General features: G+C 41.7%; 1 protein-coding gene across 2 annotated transcripts; it reads right to left on the reverse strand.

The window, feature by feature from the left end:
• Positions 1 to 381: 381 nt before the first annotated feature.
• LOC114467226 (ER membrane protein complex subunit 1-like) lies at positions 382 to 16,330 on the reverse strand. Of its 2 annotated transcripts, XM_028453388.1 has the most exons (23): positions 16,186 to 16,330; positions 15,709 to 15,836; positions 15,565 to 15,630; positions 14,517 to 14,610; positions 14,304 to 14,432; positions 14,069 to 14,195; positions 13,780 to 13,929; positions 12,706 to 12,873; positions 10,373 to 10,444; positions 10,043 to 10,141; positions 9,863 to 9,959; positions 6,720 to 6,836; positions 6,497 to 6,505; positions 4,242 to 4,441; positions 3,977 to 4,126; positions 3,131 to 3,292; positions 2,850 to 2,969; positions 2,465 to 2,602; positions 2,006 to 2,179; positions 1,693 to 1,903; positions 1,500 to 1,584; positions 1,281 to 1,410; positions 382 to 957 (listed from the first exon to the last, which is right to left on the reverse strand). In XM_028453388.1, the coding sequence occupies exons 1-23, from the start codon at positions 16,275 to 16,277 to the stop codon at positions 778 to 780; spliced, it is 2,898 nt and encodes a 965-aa protein (XP_028309189.1). In that variant the 5' UTR covers positions 16,278 to 16,330; the 3' UTR covers positions 382 to 777. The 2 variants fall into 2 exon arrangements, with proteins under 2 accessions (XP_028309189.1, XP_028309190.1); XM_028453389.1 differs by lacking the exon at positions 6,497 to 6,505 and having other exon boundaries at positions 778 to 957.
• Positions 16,331 to 22,670: the final 6,340 nt, after the last annotated feature.

Below are 22,670 nucleotides of genomic sequence, written 5' to 3' on the forward strand. Positions count from 1 at the left end.
GGAATCACTCCTGTGATTCCATAGATATATTGACAATAGGTGCTGCAGATTCACATTTTTAAACCAGTTTATGGGGAGGGTTTCCTCATAGATAAACTACTCCGAAAGACATGGAAGAACATTTTTCTTGGACAGGTGAGTGAAAGTAAAAGTGTAGAAATACCACTGAGGCAAGCCTTCAAAAGGTTTGAATGTCCTTTTCACTCTGCAGCATCACTATACTTACTTATACTTACTCAAAGTAAATGGACCTGAAGCCTCACTGTGTTCCAGAGCACTGCCATCATTAATAATTCAACTATGATACAGTACCAAATCATGCATGTGCTTCAATGTAATCCATTATCTGGCCTTTACCAATAAAGCAGTCCGACAACGAAAGACTTTAAACATATTGAGACATTTTATTTTTTTGGAGGAAGGGGGTAGCTTGATGAACATTAGGCATGAAAAAAAAAAAATTATTTTCCCCCAAAAAGTTAACAGTAACTTTATTATCACTGTGTTTTCAAGAAGAATAGTCACAATTTTGACCTTTTTCAATAATGGTTATTCTTCCCCCCATTTTATTGAAATTTTGTTGCGATGGGGGTCTAAAAATGTTTCATTTTCTAACTGGGGCCCAACAGAGAAAGTTTGAGAACCACTAAACTAAGTGTTAAACATTTATTTCAAATGTTGAACAAAACACTTGTTATGAAATAACTTCAATATTATGGAAAATAAGTTAGAAAACAAGACATGAAAAGCTCAATCAACCCACTCCCTGATCAGTCTTTACCGCCACGCCCGATTGAGCAGTTTGACCTCAGCCAGGCGTTTGCTGATCATAGTGGCGAAGAAAAGGGCAAAAAGTACACTGCTGATCAGCATGTAGTCATAATCGTCTTTCAGCACATCAAACTGTTTTGACGGGTATACGCGTGTCTGGTAGATATCCAGGCCATATGCCACCACCTACAAAATAACAGGTTAACATGAAATATCAAAGTTTAGAAACAACGACTTAATCTGTTATGGACCAATTCTACACTAGGATTTATTCAACTACATTTGTAATAAATCTATTTATGAAATTGGTACATTTACAGTATAATAGAACAACACGTTACAGATGTTATTCTGGACATAAGCTGCACCCATTTAGTCAGCCATGTAAATGTGAGTGAATGTTCCCTGTTGACATTGACATTAAATTATGCAACAGTAAAGCAGTTCAAATACAAACTCATACAAACCTTTGACACCACAGTTTGGGCAAATAATGAGTACAGACTTACCAGGCATGTTGACTCCAGTCCAGAGGGGGCAGTATGTATACCTCGCACTCTTGACACAGACTGATTATAGTTAATGAACCACTCTGTACGGATCAGCAGCTCTGGTGCATAAGGTATCAAGTTTTCTTCACTGGAGGTCAAACAAACGAGTTGGATATGTGAGTGCAAAATAAAAAGAAATTGTGTAATTATTTAGTCCCAGTTTAGTAAACGGCTCACCGGCTTTGCTCAGACACAATTTCTGGCCTGCGGGGGTCAAGAAACATCTTTGGCAATGACAAAATCCCTCCAGATGGTAAACCAACTGTAACAAAACCAATAAACCATATTAGCAACCGCAATAGAAGGGGAAGTAGTTCAAATTACAAAGTATAATGTAGTAACAGGATACCAACACCCTGCTGTGACTCACTGAGCAAGTGGCGGCTGGTGATGCCCTTTTCAGTCAAAGTAGCCTCCATTGCAGAAATGGCTGAGGGGAAAATGTAGGACTGCTGTAGAACGTGGGGAGCATGTGGCCGATCAAGTGAGCTGAACACGGTGCTGTTGTACAGCTCCATGCCTTCATAAAGCTCAATCACAGAAAACTCATTCCTACGAGACTTGGTGCTCCAGTACTCATACTGCAACACAAGAGGAAACATGACCAAGCTCAATCCCATCTGCAATAACGATCACTGTCATTTCTGCCCTCAAAGGGTAAAGGTATGGTCAACAATCCTCACCACCACCCAGTTCTCAGAGTGCACAACGTGTACAGGCCCCTTCGCTTTCCTTTGAACAGCCTCGTGGATGATACGACCCGTCACGCCATCAATCAGGAGGATCCCAATAAAGCTGCGCTCCTGATGCACATCTGTGCTCTCAGTCACCACAGCCAGCAGATTCGGATTGAGGTACTTAACAAATGAGAGAGGAATAAAGTGCAACTCAGAACTCAAAGAAGTTAAAACATCCCAAACCAATGAAAACGCAACTTCAGCTGTGAAGTGTATGCATCCATCATGCATTTGAAACCCATTCCAGCTTACTAAAGGCAGAAGCAAAGTTAAACCTGGATTGATCCTGGTCCAGGATAAGTGAGACATATTAATATCTATGGTCAGTCAGTCAATTATGGCTTATTAGCATTATAAACCAAATGAAACGCACATTTGCTGTATCATTCCGTCCCATTACTGTACCTTGTAGAGAACACTGCGGTCTCCCATCACTCTGCCCTGGGAGTGCACATGTTCATTTGACCTTTTTCCCTTGACAGTGACAACCTTCTGAATTTCAGTCGGAATGATGACCTCCCAGATCTGCTCAGTTGAAAGATCCTAAAAGCATAAAACCAACCATGATGTGTTTCTTTATCAAGACAAACTTCCCAGATACAAAAAAAAAAATACTCCACATACACCACAAAAGGTTAAGAGTTTAACCAAATCAATGGCCAATAAAGAAAACAATTTAAAAAACTAAACTGCAGTAAAATATGTGCATACATACTGTACTTACACTGTTTATAGGAGTAGCCTACATAATCACTGTGGTTGTAAGGTCCTAAGATTAAATTTCACTTGCCATTCTAAGTCTGTAGCCAGATAGTCTTCCCTGGCTTGAGTCCATGAGATAAAAGAAGATGAAGGACGCAGTCTCCTGCAACTGTTGCAGTACATTCTTTGAGGAAGGGAATGCTGTCACCTTGGCAGAAAAGAAAATCAGCTGGGGAGCAGATGATACATTCTACCCAAACAAACAGTGCTTTAGGATTTGCAAGACATAATGGAGCAGTTGACAAGTTAAAACCAACATTGCAGCCCTTTGATTAAAAAATGTAAAACTTCTTGCGGTTTGATAATGACCTTGTACTGGTCATCAATTAGTAGGAGCACTTTGGCATAATCCTGATCCATGAGAGGCAACATGAGGGACTGGAGAATTGGCTGAGTCAGAGCTGGTGGAGTGATGTGACTCTTTTTTCCAAAGATGGGGTTGAAAACATGTAGAGTGGCCAAGCCCGTATCCTGATGGGTAAGAAAAAAAACAACATAAATGAAAACTTAAAAAACAAAGTGTTGGGAACTGAACAATGTTCTTGGCCCAATGTTGCTGGCTTTACAGGAAAAGACAAAAACCCAAGAAGACAAAGCTCAAGCTTGAAGCAGTACAGTCAATGCAATTCAGAGATTCAAGATATATCGATATTTCTATTTAGAAAATTACAATATCGCCTATAACAATATATTTTTATCTGATAACTGATTTATTTTGTATAAAAAGACTCGTTTTTGGTGTCGCTGCTTTATGCTTCAGAACAGCATAAAAAGCACAGTTCAATGAATTGCAAAGGGCAGGCATCCTAACCCAGACCTGCCCCTAACAAAGCCAGACTACAGAACTCACTCACACAAACTGTCCCTTATAGCAGAAGAAAACATTGTCCAGCTGTTTGTTAGCAAATTTAACTCTGAATTATCTTTCTGGTAAGACTTTTGAGTTAAAAATAGAGACTTTTATCAGATATCGCAATTTTGAGAAAAAATATTGAAATGTGAGTTTTGTTCCATATCGCCCAGCCCTTACAGTCAGTATAATACTGTTGAATCTTGTGTGTTTCTGCATTATGTTTTATGGCTCAGCATCAAAACTGTAAATGCTTTGAAAACAGCTGTCAGAGTTGTTGAGGTAGAGACTTTTTTGTCCGATACCTTATCTTTGATGAGCAGGGTGCACTGTGGAGGGTGAGGAAAGTGTGCTGTTGTCCGCTGTACCATCAGCTTAAAAGCAGCATTAGATGGAACATTGTTGAGGTACTGCTTCCACAGAATGCTGCCGGTCTTACTGTCGATCCCAAAAAGCTTTGAAGGAGAAGGAAAGTTTAACAAAGACAAAATTTTGACAACAGTCAAGCAGTAAAGCTCATTTATCTTTGAGCACAGGAATTAAAATAAAGTTTTGGGTTTATTATTGTACCTTCCCTGAAGCTGTCACCATCACCATCATCTTCTGCAAGTTGAACTCATCTCTGGATAAGTTCTCGATGGAGATTTCATTTTTCACTTGACTGCGGGGCTTGCGGGCATCATAGAATAGCTTCCAGAGGTGAGAGACCCAGGCCTGAAGCAGTATGAGCTGAGATGAGAGCCGCTTCAGCACCATGGACAGCAGCCCGTCTGGAGAGACCACAGCAAGAACACACACACACACACAATGCTAAATGGCTGCAAAATGGCTACCATTCAATATAGGGCTGGGCGATATGGCCTTTTATAAATACCGCGATATTTTTAGGCCATGTCACGATACACGATATATATCTCGATATTTTGCATTACCCTTGAATTAACACTTTGATGCACAAAATCACACCAGTATGATAATTCTATATGTCTACATTAAAACATTCTTGATCATACTGCATTAATATATGCCAATTTTAAACTTTCATGCAAAAAAGGGGATATCACAACTAAGTCAAAGTTGACATAACTGTATTTATTAAACAGTGAGTGGCTCAAACATAAAATTGTCAACAGAAAGTGCACGTTCTGTGCAAAATTGTCACAGAGACATTTCAAAACAAGACATTAGTGCAGGATGCAACTCACATGGCATTTCAAAACACAAAATTAAAGTGCACTTTTTGTACATAATGCCACTACAATATTTTAAAACAAATAGTGCCCTTTTGTGCATGTTGTCATTAAGATGACATTTCAAAACAACACTAAATTTAAGTGCACCTTTTGTGCATAATGCCACTAAGATATTTAAAAAAAAAAAAAAAAAAAAAAAAAACAAGTCCGCGAGTTTAACGGTATGGTCATTTTCAACACCGCACAGACTACAAGCTGCGATATATCGAGTATATTCGATATATCGCCCAGCTCTAATTCAATATTTGGTTGAATCTACCATTTTGATATTGCTGTATTTTTTTCCAAGAATTTCAATCCATTACATTTGGAACAAGAGCACCAAGTTTAGATCAGGGGCCTCGTTTATGAACACTGAGGACATACAAAAGAAAGCGTACGCCACTTGTAAGCAACATTATGGATTTATAAACACCAAACTCTGCGAGAGAATGTGCGCATCTCCACGGCAGCTCTGACCCTGCCGTACGCAAAAAAAATCAGAAGAAATGGGAAACAGTAGAACAGTAGAAGGATGAAAATAATGACAGCTATTTGAAACTGTTACATTTGTTTGAAATAATCAGATATTACATATATCATATATGAAGGAAATAATTGCAAAAACGAAGAATGAGGAAATAACTTATATTGACGCCCCAGGGAGTGAGTGAATGTGTGCGCACCCACACATGTAGTCTATTTATTGAATTAATTGTGTTCCTTAATTCAATCAAACCTTACATGTTATTATGAAATCCAAACAATAAGGTGGTCAACACTAAATATAGTGCAATATTTTTAGGACAGCAATGTACGTTTTATTATTAAAGAGCGAGAGCTTACACCTAGAACTGATATTTGGGATCAATGTATCTAAAGTTAGAGCCCAGTACAAGCTAATCTCAAAGCCTAAGGCATGCCGATGCATCCCCGACCAATGTGAGTGCAAGACCGATGTGATTGCCACACCGAGCTTGAAAGACCAACCAGGCCGGCAGCATCAATGAGAGCCAAGGAGGCCCAGGCCACCCCTCCACAACCAAGCCGCATACATACACCCATCCCCTCCTGGATAATGGGTATATGTAGTGCATTAGCTCCGGAAGTTAGAGGACAGAGGCTGTCCCCTCCGGGTGGTGGTGGTGTTGAGGTGCGTTTAAGATTGGAGGGATTGGCAGGGCAATTTAAGGAGAGAGTGGCACACCACCCAAGCAGAACAGGGTGCCAACCACACCACCCATTGGTACAGGGAGCAACCACTGCTGCAGACCGGCCAAGAGCAGCCTTCCCCACCGCTATGAGGAGCGACACTTGGTGAAGGTAAAAATTTTGTTTAGTGGAAAACAATTTCTTTGCACAGTTTTGTTAATCAACTTCATCTATACGGTATATCATATAGTCAGTCATTTCTTAACAAGGACCAAAGGCTTAAAGGTTTTTTTTCTGTCACTTTGAAAAACAATCATTTGGCATTTAATCTCTAAATCCTTAAAAAGGATATGAAGAGACTCACTAAAGTAACACTTACCACCTGAGGAACATAATTTGATAGGATAACAGTAATTTCCATAAAGTGCAAAAGAAAGTTACCTTGAATGGCTGAATCCATGTGCAGCAATAGAAATGGGATACAAACAAAGTGAGTAAAGCTCATACAATTCAAAGGAATATTAACATAAAATATTCCCTAAGCAACCCTTAAATACATCTTTGTTTACTGCAAGAGCTGTTTGATTAAACTTGGAGCAACTGGATCAAAGTCTAGCGTGTCACAGTACATGCAATCAAAGAAAAAAACACTAGCTCCACTAACCAGCCTTTTTGCCAAATTCCCCCTCCAGCTCGGCCTGTGTTCCGGTGAGGGGCAGCTCCACCATCTCCATGGTTACCACCTCTGACAAAGCCTCCTCTCTCGTCCACATCACACGCCCTGGAAAGGGAGACTTGTTATTGTACCTTTATCTTTTCATGTTTGCATTGATGCCTTCTATTCAGTGTTAATTTCATTGACAAAAACTTTACGTGATCGTTTTTGTATTGTAGACAACATTAAATCAATTGTATTGAGACAATAAATAAATGCAACTATATGGTAAAACTGTCAAACCCTGAAGAACAGACGTGTGGACAAACTTTTGATACAAATGAAGGCAAGACTGTACATGAATTGTGTGGATGGACGACCACCAGAAACCTGAAGCAGCACATGCAGACATATCCAAATATTGCAATTTTGACAACACTTTGTTAAATCTTGTCAATATTTGAGGTCATTTCTTTTACATCGGAAATAAATTTCCTAATGGCGTTATAGGCCTTTTTCTTTGTTCAGCATTTCATCTAAATATCCCAATAATAGTCAGTGGATTTTCCCAAATATGTTTTTTGATTATATATTTTCATATTTTTTTTAATGCTATATTTCAGTTGCTCTAAATATTGAGGGAAAGTAGGCATGACTATGCAGCTTTCTATAAAATGTAAAAGAGTGATGCTAAATGATTGATAGTTCACTTGTGTTATTGTGTTGTCTGAGGTTAACGCTATAGCAAGTGCAATCTTTTTTTTTTCTAGATAAAGTGAGCAACCCGCTCCGCAGACACACTATTCCCTGGTCATCATGTTACTGGAGCGATGAAGCGACCAAAAAGCGCGACACTGTTCAAGCGATGGACTCATCACGCACTTTTAGACTGGTGGTCAGATGCTTGAGAAACCCACCATAGACAACATCTTAACCAACTGAGCTGAGGAGAAAAACAGAAAGCCTCAGAAATACGTGGATACAGGCTGTCAGAGACACGTTCCTCCTTTCTTCTTCTGCTTTTTGTCATAATGATGACCGCAATTTCTTCTGGTTTAATTTTTCTTGCATGCTGCACCCCGATGAAGAACATTAGGATTTTCCCAAATTGCAGAAATCAATTCCACGCTTTTAATTATTAAGTACATTTCCTGGAAAGGAGCGCTCATCGGTTAGAGAAATATGGTTGCATACATGGTTCTCGCCAGCACTGTTAAGCGTAGGGGCCCACTACAGTGTAATTTTACTCTGCTTCCGAGTGATGTCGGCCCCAACGATGTGGTTGTTTTTTTTTTTAAATTGTTACCATCATAATTGTTGCACACTTAGACTTCCAGGTGTGTCCGTGTGATTTAAACTCTTTAATTTGCATAACCGAGAAACACATACATTGCCAGCATCGTCTATGTATTTACTTCAGGCAACTTGCTCGGATGCTTCCGTCTTTATCTGAGGACCCCTGCAGTCACTTAGCTGCCCCCCGATGTTGCCTGTGTGCATCCTCCACTTGGTAACTGTAATCACCGTCCAATGTAAACTGTGCTTCAACCAGATGTAGCGTGTAGCTGCAAATGAAGCTGCTCATGTTTATAACTCGCAACAGATCATTCTACATGCCTCTTTAAGACATTTGTTTCCTTTGGGTCAAATGGGTTCGACTTTAGCTTTACTTCACAAAATGCAGCCGTCATAGGGTTACACATTTTAAAATTTTCTGGAGGTGGTGATACACTCGGACCCCCCCAGCAATCCCCCTACGCTGTGAAAACTTCCGGGTGAGGATACTGGCATATACTGCATATTTTAGTCAGTTTTTATTTCTGTGTTTGTCAAGTTATCATCCTGGCTGCTAGCATTGCAAATTGTTCCTTTGGTTCTGAGGATAACAAATGCAATTTGGATCACTATACTAGGTTTGAAGCTACAGAGAAGCTAATATATGCTTCCATCACAACTTGTGAATTAAAAAAAAGAAAATAAAAGTTTTCATATTTTGTTACTAGTGAAAATTGTAAAACTAATAAACAACAAATGATTATAAGACACAGAGGCAAGCTAGAAATACCTCATGTAATGGATTTTCAATATCAACGAGTGGTGAGGTCCAAAAAAAATGAAGACAATTCAATACTATTAATTAAAACAGAGATCAGTTTTTTTCTTAGATTCCCACATGCAGTTGGGGTAAAACATTTTTTTTTCGAATTTCATTAGACTGTCACCCAAGAACCAATGATAAATGAACTTGATTTATATAGTGCTTTATCCCTACACTGAAGTAGTGTCAAAGAACTTTACAATATCAGCTCATTCACCCACCTATGGGACCAACCTCTCGATCAGAAGACGACCCCTCTACCACCTGAGCTATGGTCAATGCATATATCTGACTAATAATTAGTGATTTGAACAGTCCATGTACATAGCTCAAAGCTGATAAAATTACAAGGAGCTGAGACATATGCAAAGTTGTTTACTGAAGGCGAAAATTAGAAGAAAAGTAGAGTGCACCGATAGCAATTTTCTAGCCGATCACCAATTTTTAAAAAGCCTGACCTGCCGTTTCCGATTTTGAACAATACCTGTGAATACCTTGTTTTAACTGCACATGAGATAGTTATCTCCAATATAAATGAAAAGTTTTAAGATTGCTGTCCAAAATACTAAATTACCGTATATCAGTTCCTTTAGTCTTGCACAGCAATATTCACAAATTAAGAAAATCACAAGGTTTGAGGTAAAAAAAAGGGTGTGCGATCTGACACTATTAGATAGTTAAGGATAACAACATGACGACAATTTGCCAAATCACGGAGATCGTAGAACCGTTTGCGGTACTCATTTAATCCTTCACAGGGCCTCGTCTGTGCCATATGTGCAACAGCTGCTCTCTTGCACACAACACTGGCTTAGTCAATAAGTGAATCTACATGTGACATTGACTTGATTTATTTCATTTAGCACTTTCATTTTCTAAAAAATACCTTATTTTACCAAAAATTGTCTGGCCCCAACTTAACAACTATAATTAAACATATCTCTGGTGCCCCCTGGTGACAGAAACAAAAGTGTTGTTGCATAGCAGTGCAATCTGTTATTCATTCACACAACAATACTACTTATGCTGACAAAGCACATTATTAATTTCCTACCTGGCAGGTGGATAAAAGTGAGCGTGTGATCCTCAGTCTGTACAAGGACTCTGTAGCTAACCGAGTCGTCTTTCTTCAGGAATGCCTGCACATAAATCTGGAAGACAGGGTTTAAAAGAGGGACTTTGATGATGTATGAGGCCATAATCCAACCTTGTAGCAAAAATAAAACACACTTACGCTTTCTGGTTTCCCCACATTCGGATCAATAGAGAGAAATTGTGTTGTGTCAAGAAGTCTTCGTCCAGTTTCAGCATTAAAGAGGCTGAGACTGCAAGCCTGGGAGATTCAAAAAATACTCAGCAATAAAAAAAAAATCATCCACATGATGCTACTAGTTATTGCACACGTCTTCCAACTCGAGAGAGTTTGGCAGGAGCAACACTTTACACAAAAAGACAGATTGTTCATTTTACACTTTTATTTTACAAAGACACAGATGATTAGCATTAAATATACATTACTAAGGGATCTAAAGAATCTGAAGGGACTACAGTACAATACACTCACAGTTTTGTTTTTTGGTGACATAACAGCAGTAACAGTCTTCTCTCCAGCAGTTGCAAATGACGCCAGCAATGCCTATAAAAATAAAAAGGTCAACAAAACTGAGAATGTATCTAAATAATCGATGCGTTATACAGGATAGAAGCTTGGCCTAAGATCAATGTGACCTTAGAAAAGTGCACCCGTCACTATTTTTCATGTTGACGCCAAATAAAAGCACACCCTACATATTGTGTTCACAAAATATTTGACTCCATTATGTCCATCTTTAAGTTAGATTTTCCATTTTAATTTTTGTGCATTTCTGGTCTGCTTTTCAGAGTGGACCATAACTGGTTTGTGATGCAACCAGAGCAGGATTACTATTGCAACAACACATCATCAGTAAGGTAAAACTAACCTGTTTCACAGCGCTCTAAACCCAACTCACATTCCCTGTTTGTTGGAGGATTCCTTCAGCTACACCGCAGCGCTGGAAGCCCACACAACTCATTCAGTGAAAGCCATTTTCATAATTTCTACCCCCTCAGTGCCAGCTGTTTTTGAGCATTTTGACTGATTTTTAAAGACCCACAGAATATTTTGTACAATGACAATCTGACACCAGATTATGAAAGATTAAAGTCTATACTTTCATCAGAAAAAATTATTTCTAGCTTGTTTCATTCTTCTGTTGAATAGAGACAAGTTTCACAAAAATTGCCAGTTTGTGACACAAAGCTGAGAAAAACGGCTTTTTCTGAAAAAATCTATTAGTGACTTTGAAGCAATTTTTTTTTGCTTTAGTGTCACCTCAACATTGGTTTCCTACTATAAAACTACAAAATCAGCACTGAGACCGGGCTTTTGATGGCAAAGTTATTATTATTTTGCTATTCGGGTCAGTGTTGAATGAATTTCTTACTGTATTTTGGCATTCCTCCAAGTCTCTCCTCCCCCGTCAATCACAGAGATGTATCTTCCTCTTTCTCCCGACACGCAGAGATCACCCGCTTAGCCCGATGAGTTAATGGTTTTATCTCGCTAGCAGCATAATCAATAATCCACTCAGGTCCATACATGTTCTGTGTTAGTATGTAGAGCTGTGAGCTGGTGGATTGTTCACAATATCACTCCGTAGCACCATAATCTCCCTCGTCCTGCTTCTTCCTCCTTAGCTAATGGTAGCATCAGTGGCTAATCTCTCATCTAAAGGTGCGCTGCTGCCACGTTCAGGGCACCAGTTAGTTGCTACATCACACTACATGTTAGATATTGATGAGGGACCTCCGCCAGGGTGTATTCTAGTAATCTCCGTGAAAAAACGTAAATGACGCAACATTACGTCAATGGCACTGAGCGTATTGATTTGAAATGACGTAACATTACATCAATGGCACTGAATGAGTTAACACTTACAAAAGCATTATCATCATTACACGAACCACTCTCAAAGACGTGTAGCAGTTAACTGTAAGAAGACTTCTGCTAACAAAGTTTCCTTATTTTAGCCATGACTACTCGTCATAACATCTATCCATCAGGGTAGTCAAAGAAAGGTTTAACAAATTCTGTGACCTCATGAATTGATGGTCCCCCCAAAAAAATTGCTTCAGACAAAACTGAAGAGGATAGCTTTGATATAAATTATAAAGCTTTGATTTAAACTTGTCAGGGCCTGTTTGTGTTTGGCTCTTGTAGTCCTCTTTTAATTCTGCAAGTCTTTGTTTAGTGGAGTTTCAGTTCTTGTTTCATGTTATACCTTTTGTCTCGCTATGCTTCCAGGTCCTCCTGCTCATGTCTCCACCTCCCAGTGATGTCAGTATGTTTGGGTTGAGTGATTAGCTGCCTCATGTTTTGTACTCAGGTGTGGCCTTTTCCCAATCAAGCCTCCCTCGCTATTTAGCCGAGTGACAGAACAATGACTGGTTCATTGTCAATGTTACCCTCTTAGTGTGCTGTGGTGTTTTGTCCCCTGCTCCCAGTTTTCCCTGTTCCTCTATTGCATTTGAGTTTTTGTTAGTTTGTAAATAAATATGGACTGGTTTTATGAATGCTTTGTCTGCCTGCTTCCTTCATCTCTTTCTGTGCTTGATTCCTCCACCACCACACCCACCTGGCGTGACAAAATTATTATTACAATATCTTTCAGTCTGCCTTCTCCTACAGCTTGAGAACAGACAGCGGACTGTCTACCTCCTCATCATCATATTGGGCTCATATCAATGAGGCTGAAGTAATCCTTTGAGCAGAATGTCTATCTGCAAGTTATGCTCTGATTCACTCACAAAAACACAAGATGTCAAAACCGGCGTCATGTGCCCTTTAAATCAAGACATCAAGAAAAAAATACGCACAGGCTTGAAGTCCCTCAGTACAACCATTTGACCGCTGTTGAGCTGGAGCAGCAGGTGGTGTTCTGGCCCCAATTGGAGGAGAAACTCTGAGAGTGGCTGATGAGCTGCATTAGGCTGGTGTGACACCAGAACTGGGTGGAAGTGTGGTGTGACTTCAAGCCCAAGCGACTGGAAAAAAATAAATAAATACATTTCACACAAACAGTTTACATACTAAACAGTGATCAATAGGAAATATTAAACTAATGTAGAGAACATAAACTGTGTCTTGTGAAATAAGAGACTAATGCATGTATTTTTCCTAGAAAATATTAATTTATACATCCATTTAAATGACTGATCCAGGTTGCAAGGTTGGCTTTGAGTCGTATTCTTGCTTACTAAGGCAGCACAACGTGTGTAGGCTTTTCTTTCCCTTCATTTCAGGTTAAGATATGAAACTTCCTGCAACTAGAAAAAAAAAATAAAAAATATCCGGCCCTATTACAGGCTTTTTTTTTTAGGCCGTGGCTATGGATACAACTGCCACTCTATGCATACGCAGCCCCCTCATTGGCCAGTTTAGGTCACGTGATAGGTGCACCACATGACTTAAAGTTCCGTCAGTTATATTTTAGCTCATATTTATTGTTAGCTACCTTGATCCCAAAAATGTTTATTTTTGTCGGATAGGCATTTTTAAAGGTGACCACTCGGCCATCCTAACACGGTGAAAACACAGCTTATATAGAAAAGATCCAGAAACGTATCCATAGTCCCGGGGGCTAGGACACTTTCCTTTTTTTAAGGTAAACTAATTCTTTGAAGAATATAAATTGGCATTTAAACTGTCGTCGCTGAACCTTGAGCATGTGACAGCAAATGTTGTTATTTGAAAAACAATAGTTCAAATGTTTAATTTTTTGTCCCTAAAGGTCACACTTATTTTTTACACTTTAAAAAAAAAAAACCCACTGTGTTACACCCTAAATAATAAATTACCAGGTAATCACAATGCTTTAAATCATGATTTAGATTAGATATAATTAATAGTTCAGCCTTTGTATAGGGTTTGGAGTTTGTGTAGCTACATACCTGCAGAGGGATCTGGGTCATCTTTGACTGTGTGTGCATGTCAAGTGTGTAAAGGGACATTGTTAGGGAGTCTACACAAGTTATCATCCCCTGGCCGACCACTGCACAGCTGGTCTGAATGTTGGATAACCAGGGAGCTTCCACTGAGGTCTGAAAACAACAAAAAGGCCAAAAACACAATGTAGTAGCATCATTGATCACCCTGCAGGTTCACAAATTTTGAACTTATACAATAAATGTACAGTTAAAAATGTGTAGATGTTTGACTGTAAAAAAAAAAAAAGATTACCTGTTTAATTATTTCTCCATCCTCCATACTATACACAACAATGGCAATGTGGGAATGGGGAACAATGCCCAACACATAGACTTCACCATTTCCACCAGAATACAAAGCTTGGTAATCAATATTTTCACTGAACAGACAAAAAAAATGATAATCATAAAGTGAAGTAAAAACTCACATTTTCCTCGATACATTTTACGAGTGAGCTGGTAATGTAAATAAACATTTGATAACTGACCTTTCTGGTAGATTCTCTATCCATTTTTGATGACCATTTGACAAATAATGAACTGAGATCACTGTTTTCTTCAGAACAGCTACATGTTTCACAGTGTCCTGCTGGCCAATTAAGCATGCAGACTGGAAACTGAACAGAAAAACAGTAAAGATCCCCACAAAAAAGATCATCCAAAAATATATATTTATTTCAGAAGTCTGGAAAGATAATCACCTGCCAGAGTCAAGCACAACTTCCCAATTCAAACCACCAACACTAATATCCCAGGAGCGCAGCAAGCGGCCATTACCTACCACCAACAGCGCATCTAACAAAAGGAAGTACAGACGAGAAAACTGCTCATTTTGAATAAAGGAACAGAAATACTTCTAAAAAGGCCGTGGCTATTCATACCGAACGCCCCTCATTGGCCAGTTTAGGTGACGTGATAGGTGCACCACATGACTTAAAGTACCATCAGTTTTATTTTAGCTCATATTTATTTTTAGGTACCCCGTAAACCCTTTTATTTTAACCCTAGCCCTAAACCAGGAAATACCCTAAAATGTTTATTTTTTTTGTTTATATATTTTTAACTGTAACCCCTACCCTATCCCTAACCCAGGAAATACCCTAAAATGTAATTTTTTTTTTTTTGTATACATATTTTTAAATGTGGAATTTGCCATGTAAATATCTTAAAATGAAAAAAATATATATGACAAATGCAGGACTCAAACCCTCGGCAGCCGAAGGAAGAATTATTTGAGTCAGTCGGCCATCCTGGCACATTACGCTTATGTAAAAAAGAGCCAGAAAACGTATGTTTCTGTATCAATAGTCTCGGGATCAATTAATAAGTGTCTGTATCAATTGACACTTCGTCTTAAAAAGAAAGTGTCTGGAGGTATAGTCGAGTGATCAAAGGCGCTGCACTCAGCTCTAATTTGGGTTTCGCTAACATGGGTTCAAATCCCACGTTTGACAACATTTTTTTTTTTTTTTCAAAAAATATTTTTTTAGGGTTAGGAATAAAGTTACAGTTAGGGTTAAAGTTAAGTATAAGGTTAGGGCTAAAATAAAAGCATTAGCGGGGTAGCTAAAAATAAATATGAGCTAAAATACAAACGACAAAACTTTAAGTCATGTGGTGCACCTATCACGTGACCTAAACTACCCAATGATGGGGTGCTGGTATCCATAGTGGCAGTCTACAGATACGTTTCTGTATCAATAGACACTTCGTTTTAAAAAACAAGTGTAAGCACTTACAACTACTCACCTTGTCCATGTAGCAAAAAAGCATCAATGTTTCCCTCTGGCCCTGTCTTGTCCACATGTCTCCAGACTGTAACAGTTTAGAATTTGTTACATGACAAATGTTTAAAGTTGTCAGTGGATCAATTCTGTTTTAATTAACACTTACAGAGTTCTCCAGTTCTTGTATTGAGAGCAGCAAAAACATTTTTCTCTGTGGCCATTAGCACCTTTTTAGAGGACTGCACGTGTGAATCAAAGTGAGAGAACCGTATCTTACCAACATACTGCTGCCTCCTGTCAAACAAGAGTTTTTTGGTCAGTCAGCTACGTATATTTAATTACAAATGGTACGAGGATTAAATCAAACATCAAAACACAGGATATGCGCGAATATATACATCTATATTTATATATTTATTTTGCAAAAAGATGTTTTACTCTGGGTGTCTTCGTAAACCAATAGCATCAGCTACGTTAACAAATAGAGGAAACAGTAATAAAACTGTCAATTTTGTGATCTTAAACCCAAACGAGTTCAATCACAAAACTCAAAGCAATGAGTCAGGCGTTAGCGTTAGCTTCTTTTAGCGTCCTCAAGACTGAGAACACATGCTATCGGGGTGGTTGGAGAAATGCTTCTTACCAGTCAAACTTTCCTACTTGGTCCTCAAACACAGCCTCGACGATGCAGCATGAGACGAGACATTTTAACCACAGGAAAATTAACTTTGCCATTGCAGACACTTTGACTTCTTCTGCACACAGAGGAAGTCGGAAGTTGATTCTTCTTCTTTGTGGGTTTGTTATGGTGGTTAGCATCCATTCGTTGCATTACCGCCCCCCATGGTCTGGGCATCATTGGATAATACCAAATCATTTGTGAGCCAAAATAAACAAACGGTTTTTCTTCCTCTCCTTTTCAAACAAAAAAACAAGAAAATCGTTTTATCGTTTTAATAAAAAAAAAAACATAAAACAAATTAATATTGGCAAGTTTTTCAATGTCCTTTTCTCCTTTTCCTTTTTACAATTGAGCTTTGAAAAACAGCAGTTTCCTTTTCCATTCTCCTTTCCCCTTTTAGAATTGAAAATAGAAAATCAGCTGTTTCCTTTTTCCATTCTGAACTCTGAAAATAAAAACGAAGTCACGTGACATGATGTCACGTGGTCTGGCTTTTTTTTTTTTTTTTTTCAGCCGACATGCGGAAGTGATCGTGTCAGAATAAAAGCATAGAGGGAGAGAGAAATAAAGCAGGCACATTATCTATTACAGAGGGTGATAGATCATTAAAAAGCCATACAAAAGCTACATAAAGATCAATTTTTTGGTCATTTTTTATTTTGACATGAAATTAAGTTGATGCTCGCGACCAGCACGCACGAACGGAGTTTTATGAAGAATGACGAGCAGGTGGCACTGTGGGGATATGTTTCCTCCCTGCAGGCATGATTTCATGAATGTTCGCGTGTAAAAAAAATACAGTAAAATAAAAATACAGTTTTTATGAACCACATGGTTTACCCAGCAATGTAATTTTGGAACTTTTGAATGAGCTCAGAGCAGGCTTGGTTTTTATTATTATTATTATTATTATTATTATTATTATTATTATTATTATTATTATTATTATTATTGTATCTAATCAGTTTGTATTTAAATTATCATTTATAATATTTAAATAATTACAAGATCAAACACTATATGAGTCCATAAGGCAAATCCATATACAATATAAAAAGTGCAGCGTGTTACCAGGAAGAAAACATAGGCACAATAAACATCCTAGTAGAAAGGTCAGAGTTACTGTAACTTCCTATAGGTTTACAAGCAAAAAAGATAAGTTTCTCTTAAATCCAACTTGCATCACAAGATAATTATCTATTGGCAATCATTAACTAAATGTATTATATCTGGCACAATTACAACATTTATTTTGTATATGTTTACTTTTTGTCATTATTATTGTTGTTGTTGTTGTTAAATACCTGAGGGGTATTCCATAAAGGCGGGTTAACAAACTCTGAGTCTATACATAAACTCTGGGTCAACATACCTCGCGATGGGAAACTCTGGGTATCGGATTCCATTAAAGCTGGTATGAAGTGGGTTAATCAACCCTGAGTATGTAAACCTTGGGTTACTTACGTGCACGCGCGCGACAAAAAGTCATCATCAATGGATCAGAGATTTAATCAAGCTGCCATGGCAACCAAATGGAAAATAGTGATTTATTCACCGTAATGGGTGAAATAAGTCGTTGTTTGATGAATATGAGCCTGTTCAAAAGGTGCGTTCAGTCTTCAGTGACTATAGTGGCTTAAATCACCCATAATTAGTCACACTTTTTGGTCGCTTCATCACTTTATTGCTTCAGTGACGTGACAAGCGGTGAATAATATAAATAAAATGTGTCTGAGGAGACGTGGCAGCTGCATAGGATGTCTACATAAAGAGTCCTCCTGTTACACTGGATATAAAGACAGTAAAAGCCGCTTGATATATATCGCATCATTTATATTGATTTTTTTATGTAATATTGTCACCAGAGTCATCTCAACGTCCTAAAAAATGTCATAAAAAAACACTGAAGCGGGACGCAAACCCGCAACTCGTCACTTACAAGCGCAGCGTCACACTTCACTGTGCCATCATACCTTCAAAGACGCATGATCTACAGATTTAACTGTATAACAATATAAAACAACAATTGAGCCTTAAAAGTGGATTTATTTAAATTATCATCTCCTCCTTTATATTATCCACAGGTTTGTATTCAGTGAACTTTACTACAGACGTCAGTAGATGTTTTAATGCAGATCAACCTCTCAGTGTCTTTCACTTAATGATCTGTATCCACAATGTTAGAAAGAAAACTACCGTTTGAAAAAAAAAAAAAAAAAAACGTAAAGCAACACAACATTAATGATGTGAAAACGTCTGTGGTGTGTGATGTTACTAATGTGTTTCAGAGAAAAGTTAAGGTTCATTAAAGTGTTCAGAAACGGTGTTCAGGTGGGCCGAGCCAGGTAGAAACCCAGGGTTTCTTTGATAAAACCTGCCAGCGACCAGGTTTAGTTCACGGACAATGTTGCCATGGTAACATACTCAGAGAAGAACATACCTCGCTTTTTGGAATGGGATACTCAGAGTTTGAACATAACCAGCTTTATGGAATACCCCTCTGGACAAACTTAAAGGTGCCTTAATAGAGGGCATTTTTGCAGTTAGTAAAGACAGTTTGAAGTCTAATTACTTTTTACGCCGTTACAACGTCGTTATTGTTACTGAACGTTAAATGCGGTGCGTTACATGTATTGATTGAATAAACTGTGATCCAAAAGCATCCCTGGCTTCTTACTCAGCTGTAGTGAGGAGGTGGGTTAAATACAAGGTTGTGGAAGGCAAGGCAAGACAGAGGCGCGGAGAGAACGGAGTAGATGCCAGCGGTTTATTGTTGGGCTTCACTACAAGACAACACCACCATATATACAAGACTTCCTGATTGTGCAACCAATCCCACCGTGACACATACCCTGGCCAATCTGGCGATGAGTGCCCCTAGTGGACCGCCACACAGGCCCCCCCCGAAACGACAGAATGGGCACCAGGCACAACAAAACCCAGCACCAACACGTCAAAGAAAGGACAACATATCAAAAAACAAAACATGAACCCAGAACGGGCAAAAGCACCTCAAGTCCCCCGAGGAGGTCTAATAGGACGACCATAACGGCTGACTCGCAAAGTCCCAGGAGGGTCAGACACCAGCAGGCGCGGGGGGCGACCACGACGGCGGCGGGCTCGACCCGGACGAGGGGGCACACCCGGCAACAAAACCAGGCGGGGAACAGAGTCCGTAGCAGCAGCAGGAGCAGCAGAAGCAGGAACAGCAGCAGGAGCAGTAGCAGCAGCAGCAGGAGGACGACCCCGGCGAGGAGGCAGGGCCGGAACCATCAACCCGTCGGGGTCCTGGTGAGCAGGCTTCAGACGATCAACAGAGACCCGCTCCAGGCGACCACCAAAGTCAATGACAAAGTTCTTAGGCCCCGCCTCCACAACCCGAAAGGGCCCATCGTATGGAGGTTGGAGCGGGGAGCGGTGGCCACCACGCCGGAGAAACACAAATCTCGATGACAGGAGATCCCTCGGCACTCGGAAACGAGGCAAACAGTGGTGCACAGGAACCGGAGCCAGCGCCCCTGCGGCCCCCTCAATGGGCAGACGAGGGGCCATCGGGACCGCCGGAGCCGAGGCAGCAGGCAGGAAATCCCCCGGGACCCTCAGAGGCTGCCCATACACCAGTTCAGCGACAGAAGACTGAAGATCCTCTTTGGGAGCAGAGCGCAGGCCCAACATGACCCACGGCAAACGGTCAACCCAGCCCCCATCCGTGAGGCTGGCCCGAAGAGCGGCCTTGAGGGAGCGATGGAAACGCTCACAGAGGCCATTCGCCTGGGGGTTGTAGGCTGTAGTGCGATGGAGCCGCACCCCCAGGCCCACAGCCATGGCGTCCCACAGCCCCGATGTGAATTGGGCCCCCCTGTCCGAAGTCAAATCCGCAGGTGTGCCGAACCGCGAGACCCAAGCAGAGATGAAGGCCCGGCCCACCACGTCCGTCGATGTAGATTCCAGGGGCACCACCTCCGGCCACCGAGTGGTTCTATCCACCATAGTCAGGAGATGCGTGCAGCCACGAGAAGGGGGCAAAGGACCGACCAAATCCACGTGCACGTGGTCAAAACGCCTTTCCGGCACCAGAAAAGGCTCCAGCGGAGCCCTGACGTGTTGGTGGACCTTAGCCCGCTGACAAGGCACGCAGGCAGCGGCCCATCCTTTGACGTCTCTGCGCAACCTGGGCCAGACGAACTTAGCGCTCACCAGCTTCACAGACGCCTTAACACCGGGATGAGACAAGGCGTGAACAGCATCGAAGATCCTGCGACGCCAGCCTACAGGAACCAGAGGCCGCGGCTGTCCGGTGGCCACGTCGCACAGCAGAGTGGTCCCATCCTCATGGCAGGGCACGTCCACGAGCTGCAAACCCGTCACAGCAGAACGACAGGCCTGGAGATCTGCATCGCCGTCCTGATCCACCGCCATAGCCGAATAATCCAAGCCTAGATGCACAGAGGAAACCAACACACGAGACAGACAGTCCGCCACCCCATTGTGCTTACCAGCAACGTGTTGAATGTCCGTGGTAAACTCTGAGATTGCGGCCAGCTGCCGCTGCTGGCGGGCAGACCAAGGATCCGAGACTTTGACCAGGGCAAAGGTCAACGGCTTATGATCCACAAACGCCGTGAACCGGCGGCCCTCCAACAGGAAACGGAAATGACGAGTGGCGAGGAAAAGAGCCAGGAGCTCCCTGTCGAACGTGCTGTATCTCCTCTCTGCAGTGCGGAGCTGCCTGCTGAAGAAAGCGAGGGGCTGCCATGCTCCAGCCACCCACTGCTCACACACCGCGCCCACAGCAATGTCCGACGCATCTGTAGTGAGAGCCAGTGGAGCCGAGGGAGAGGGATGCGCCAACAAGGCAGCCCCCGCCAGAGCGGCCCTGGCCGCCTCGAACGCCTGCAACCTGTCAGAGGACCAGGCCACTTCCTGCGACCCCTTCATCCCGCGAAGAGCCTCATACAGGGGATGCATGAGGTGAGCAGCACGAGGGATGAACCGATTATAAAAGTTCACCATGCCCAGGAACTCCTGGAGCTGCTTGACAGTAGACGGGCGTGGAAAACCCGTAACTGCCTCCACCCGTGCAGGTAGCGGAGCAGCCCCCAGCGAGGACACCCGGTGGCCGAGGAAATCAATGTCAGAGAGCCCAAACTGACACTTTGCTGGGTTGACAATCAGGCCATGAGAACTCAGCCGCCTAAACAACAGACGCAGATGCTCCAGATGTTCGGCTGCCGAAGCACTGGCAACCAAAATGTCATCCAAATAAACAAACAGAAAAGGTAAATCCCGTAACACAGAGTCCATGAGTCGTTGAAAGGTCTGCGCGGCCCCCCGCAGACCAAAGGGCATCCGCAAAAATTCGAATAATCCAAATGGGGTTATAATAGCAGTTTTGGAAACATCCGCTTCATGCACAGGCACCTGATGGTAGCCCCGCACTAAATCCACTTTGGAAAAAACGGAAGCTCCAGCGAGCTGCGCAGAGAAATCCTGAATGTGCGGGATAGGATAGCGGTCTGGTGTGGTGACAGCATTCAGCCGCCGGAAATCACCACACGGCCGCCACCGCCCCCCCGGCTTGGGCACCATGTGCAGAGGCGAGGCCCATGGACTGTCGGAGCGCCGTACGATCCCCAAGCGCTCCATCAGTTCCGTCGGCTTACCATCCCCCAAACCGTTGAGGGACAGGAGCCGGTCGGCCCGCTCGGCATCCGACAGCTGATACAGCCTTAAAAGCAAAGCCTTAATAGCGGCATATTTACCGTCCGCCGGGGGTTCCCGCAACACGCACATCGCCCGACGCGTAGTCTGAGCATCCAGAGCAGCGACAACATGGTAGTAGCGGGTGTCATCCACAGTAATCCCACGAAGCCGAAACTGAGCCTCGATATGCTGAAACCAGGGCTCGGGGTCGTGCTGCCAAAACTCCGGAAGCTTAACAGTAGCCGCATAGACCGCAGGAGCAACAACCGGCGCAAGCGGAACGGCATCGCCAGCGGCAAGCGACATGGTCGAGAGCGGAAAAAGAAACTCACGTCGGGGTCACCAATGTGGAAGGCAAGGCAAGACAGAGGCGCGGAGAGAACGGAGTAGATGCCAGCGGTTTATTGTTGGGCTTCACTACAAGACAACACCACCATATATACAAGACTTCCTGATTGTGCAACCAATCCCACCGTGACACATACCCTGGCCAATCTGGCGATGAGTGCCCCTAGTGGACCGCCACAAGGTGAGCGATTATGATTGGCTTAGGCAGTGTCATGTGTCATGGTAGCCAATCAGAGCCAGTGTTTTTACACACGTGCCAGCACACACACACACACACACACACACACACACTGCAGATTAGATGAAGCAGCAGAGATGGTGAGCGTGGAGCAGTCCGATGAAAAGTTGTCAATACAAACAGTACTTTAAATTAATTGTGGTCAAAGGCAAGAACG

Source organism: Gouania willdenowi, chromosome 7 (assembly GCF_900634775.1).
Source record: "Gouania willdenowi chromosome 7, fGouWil2.1, whole genome shotgun sequence".
Lineage (NCBI taxonomy): Eukaryota > Metazoa > Chordata > Actinopteri > Blenniiformes > Gobiesocidae > Gouania > Gouania willdenowi.

What these genes read in the sequence shown, in the direction of transcription:
- LOC114467226 (XM_028453388.1), bottom strand. Translation starts at nt 16,277, where the DNA reads ATGGCAAAGTTAATTTTCCTGTGGTTAAAATGTCTCGTCTCATGCTGC. An exon ending in ATAGAGAATCTACCAGAAAG is followed by an intron (nt 14,196 to 14,303) that starts GTCAGTTATCAA and finishes TTGTCTGTTCAG; the next exon opens with TGAAAATATTGATTACCAAG. An exon ending in ACCGCAGTGTTCTCTACAAG is followed by an intron (nt 2,180 to 2,464) that starts GTACAGTAATGG and finishes TCATTTGTTAAG; the next exon opens with TACCTCAATCCGAATCTGCT.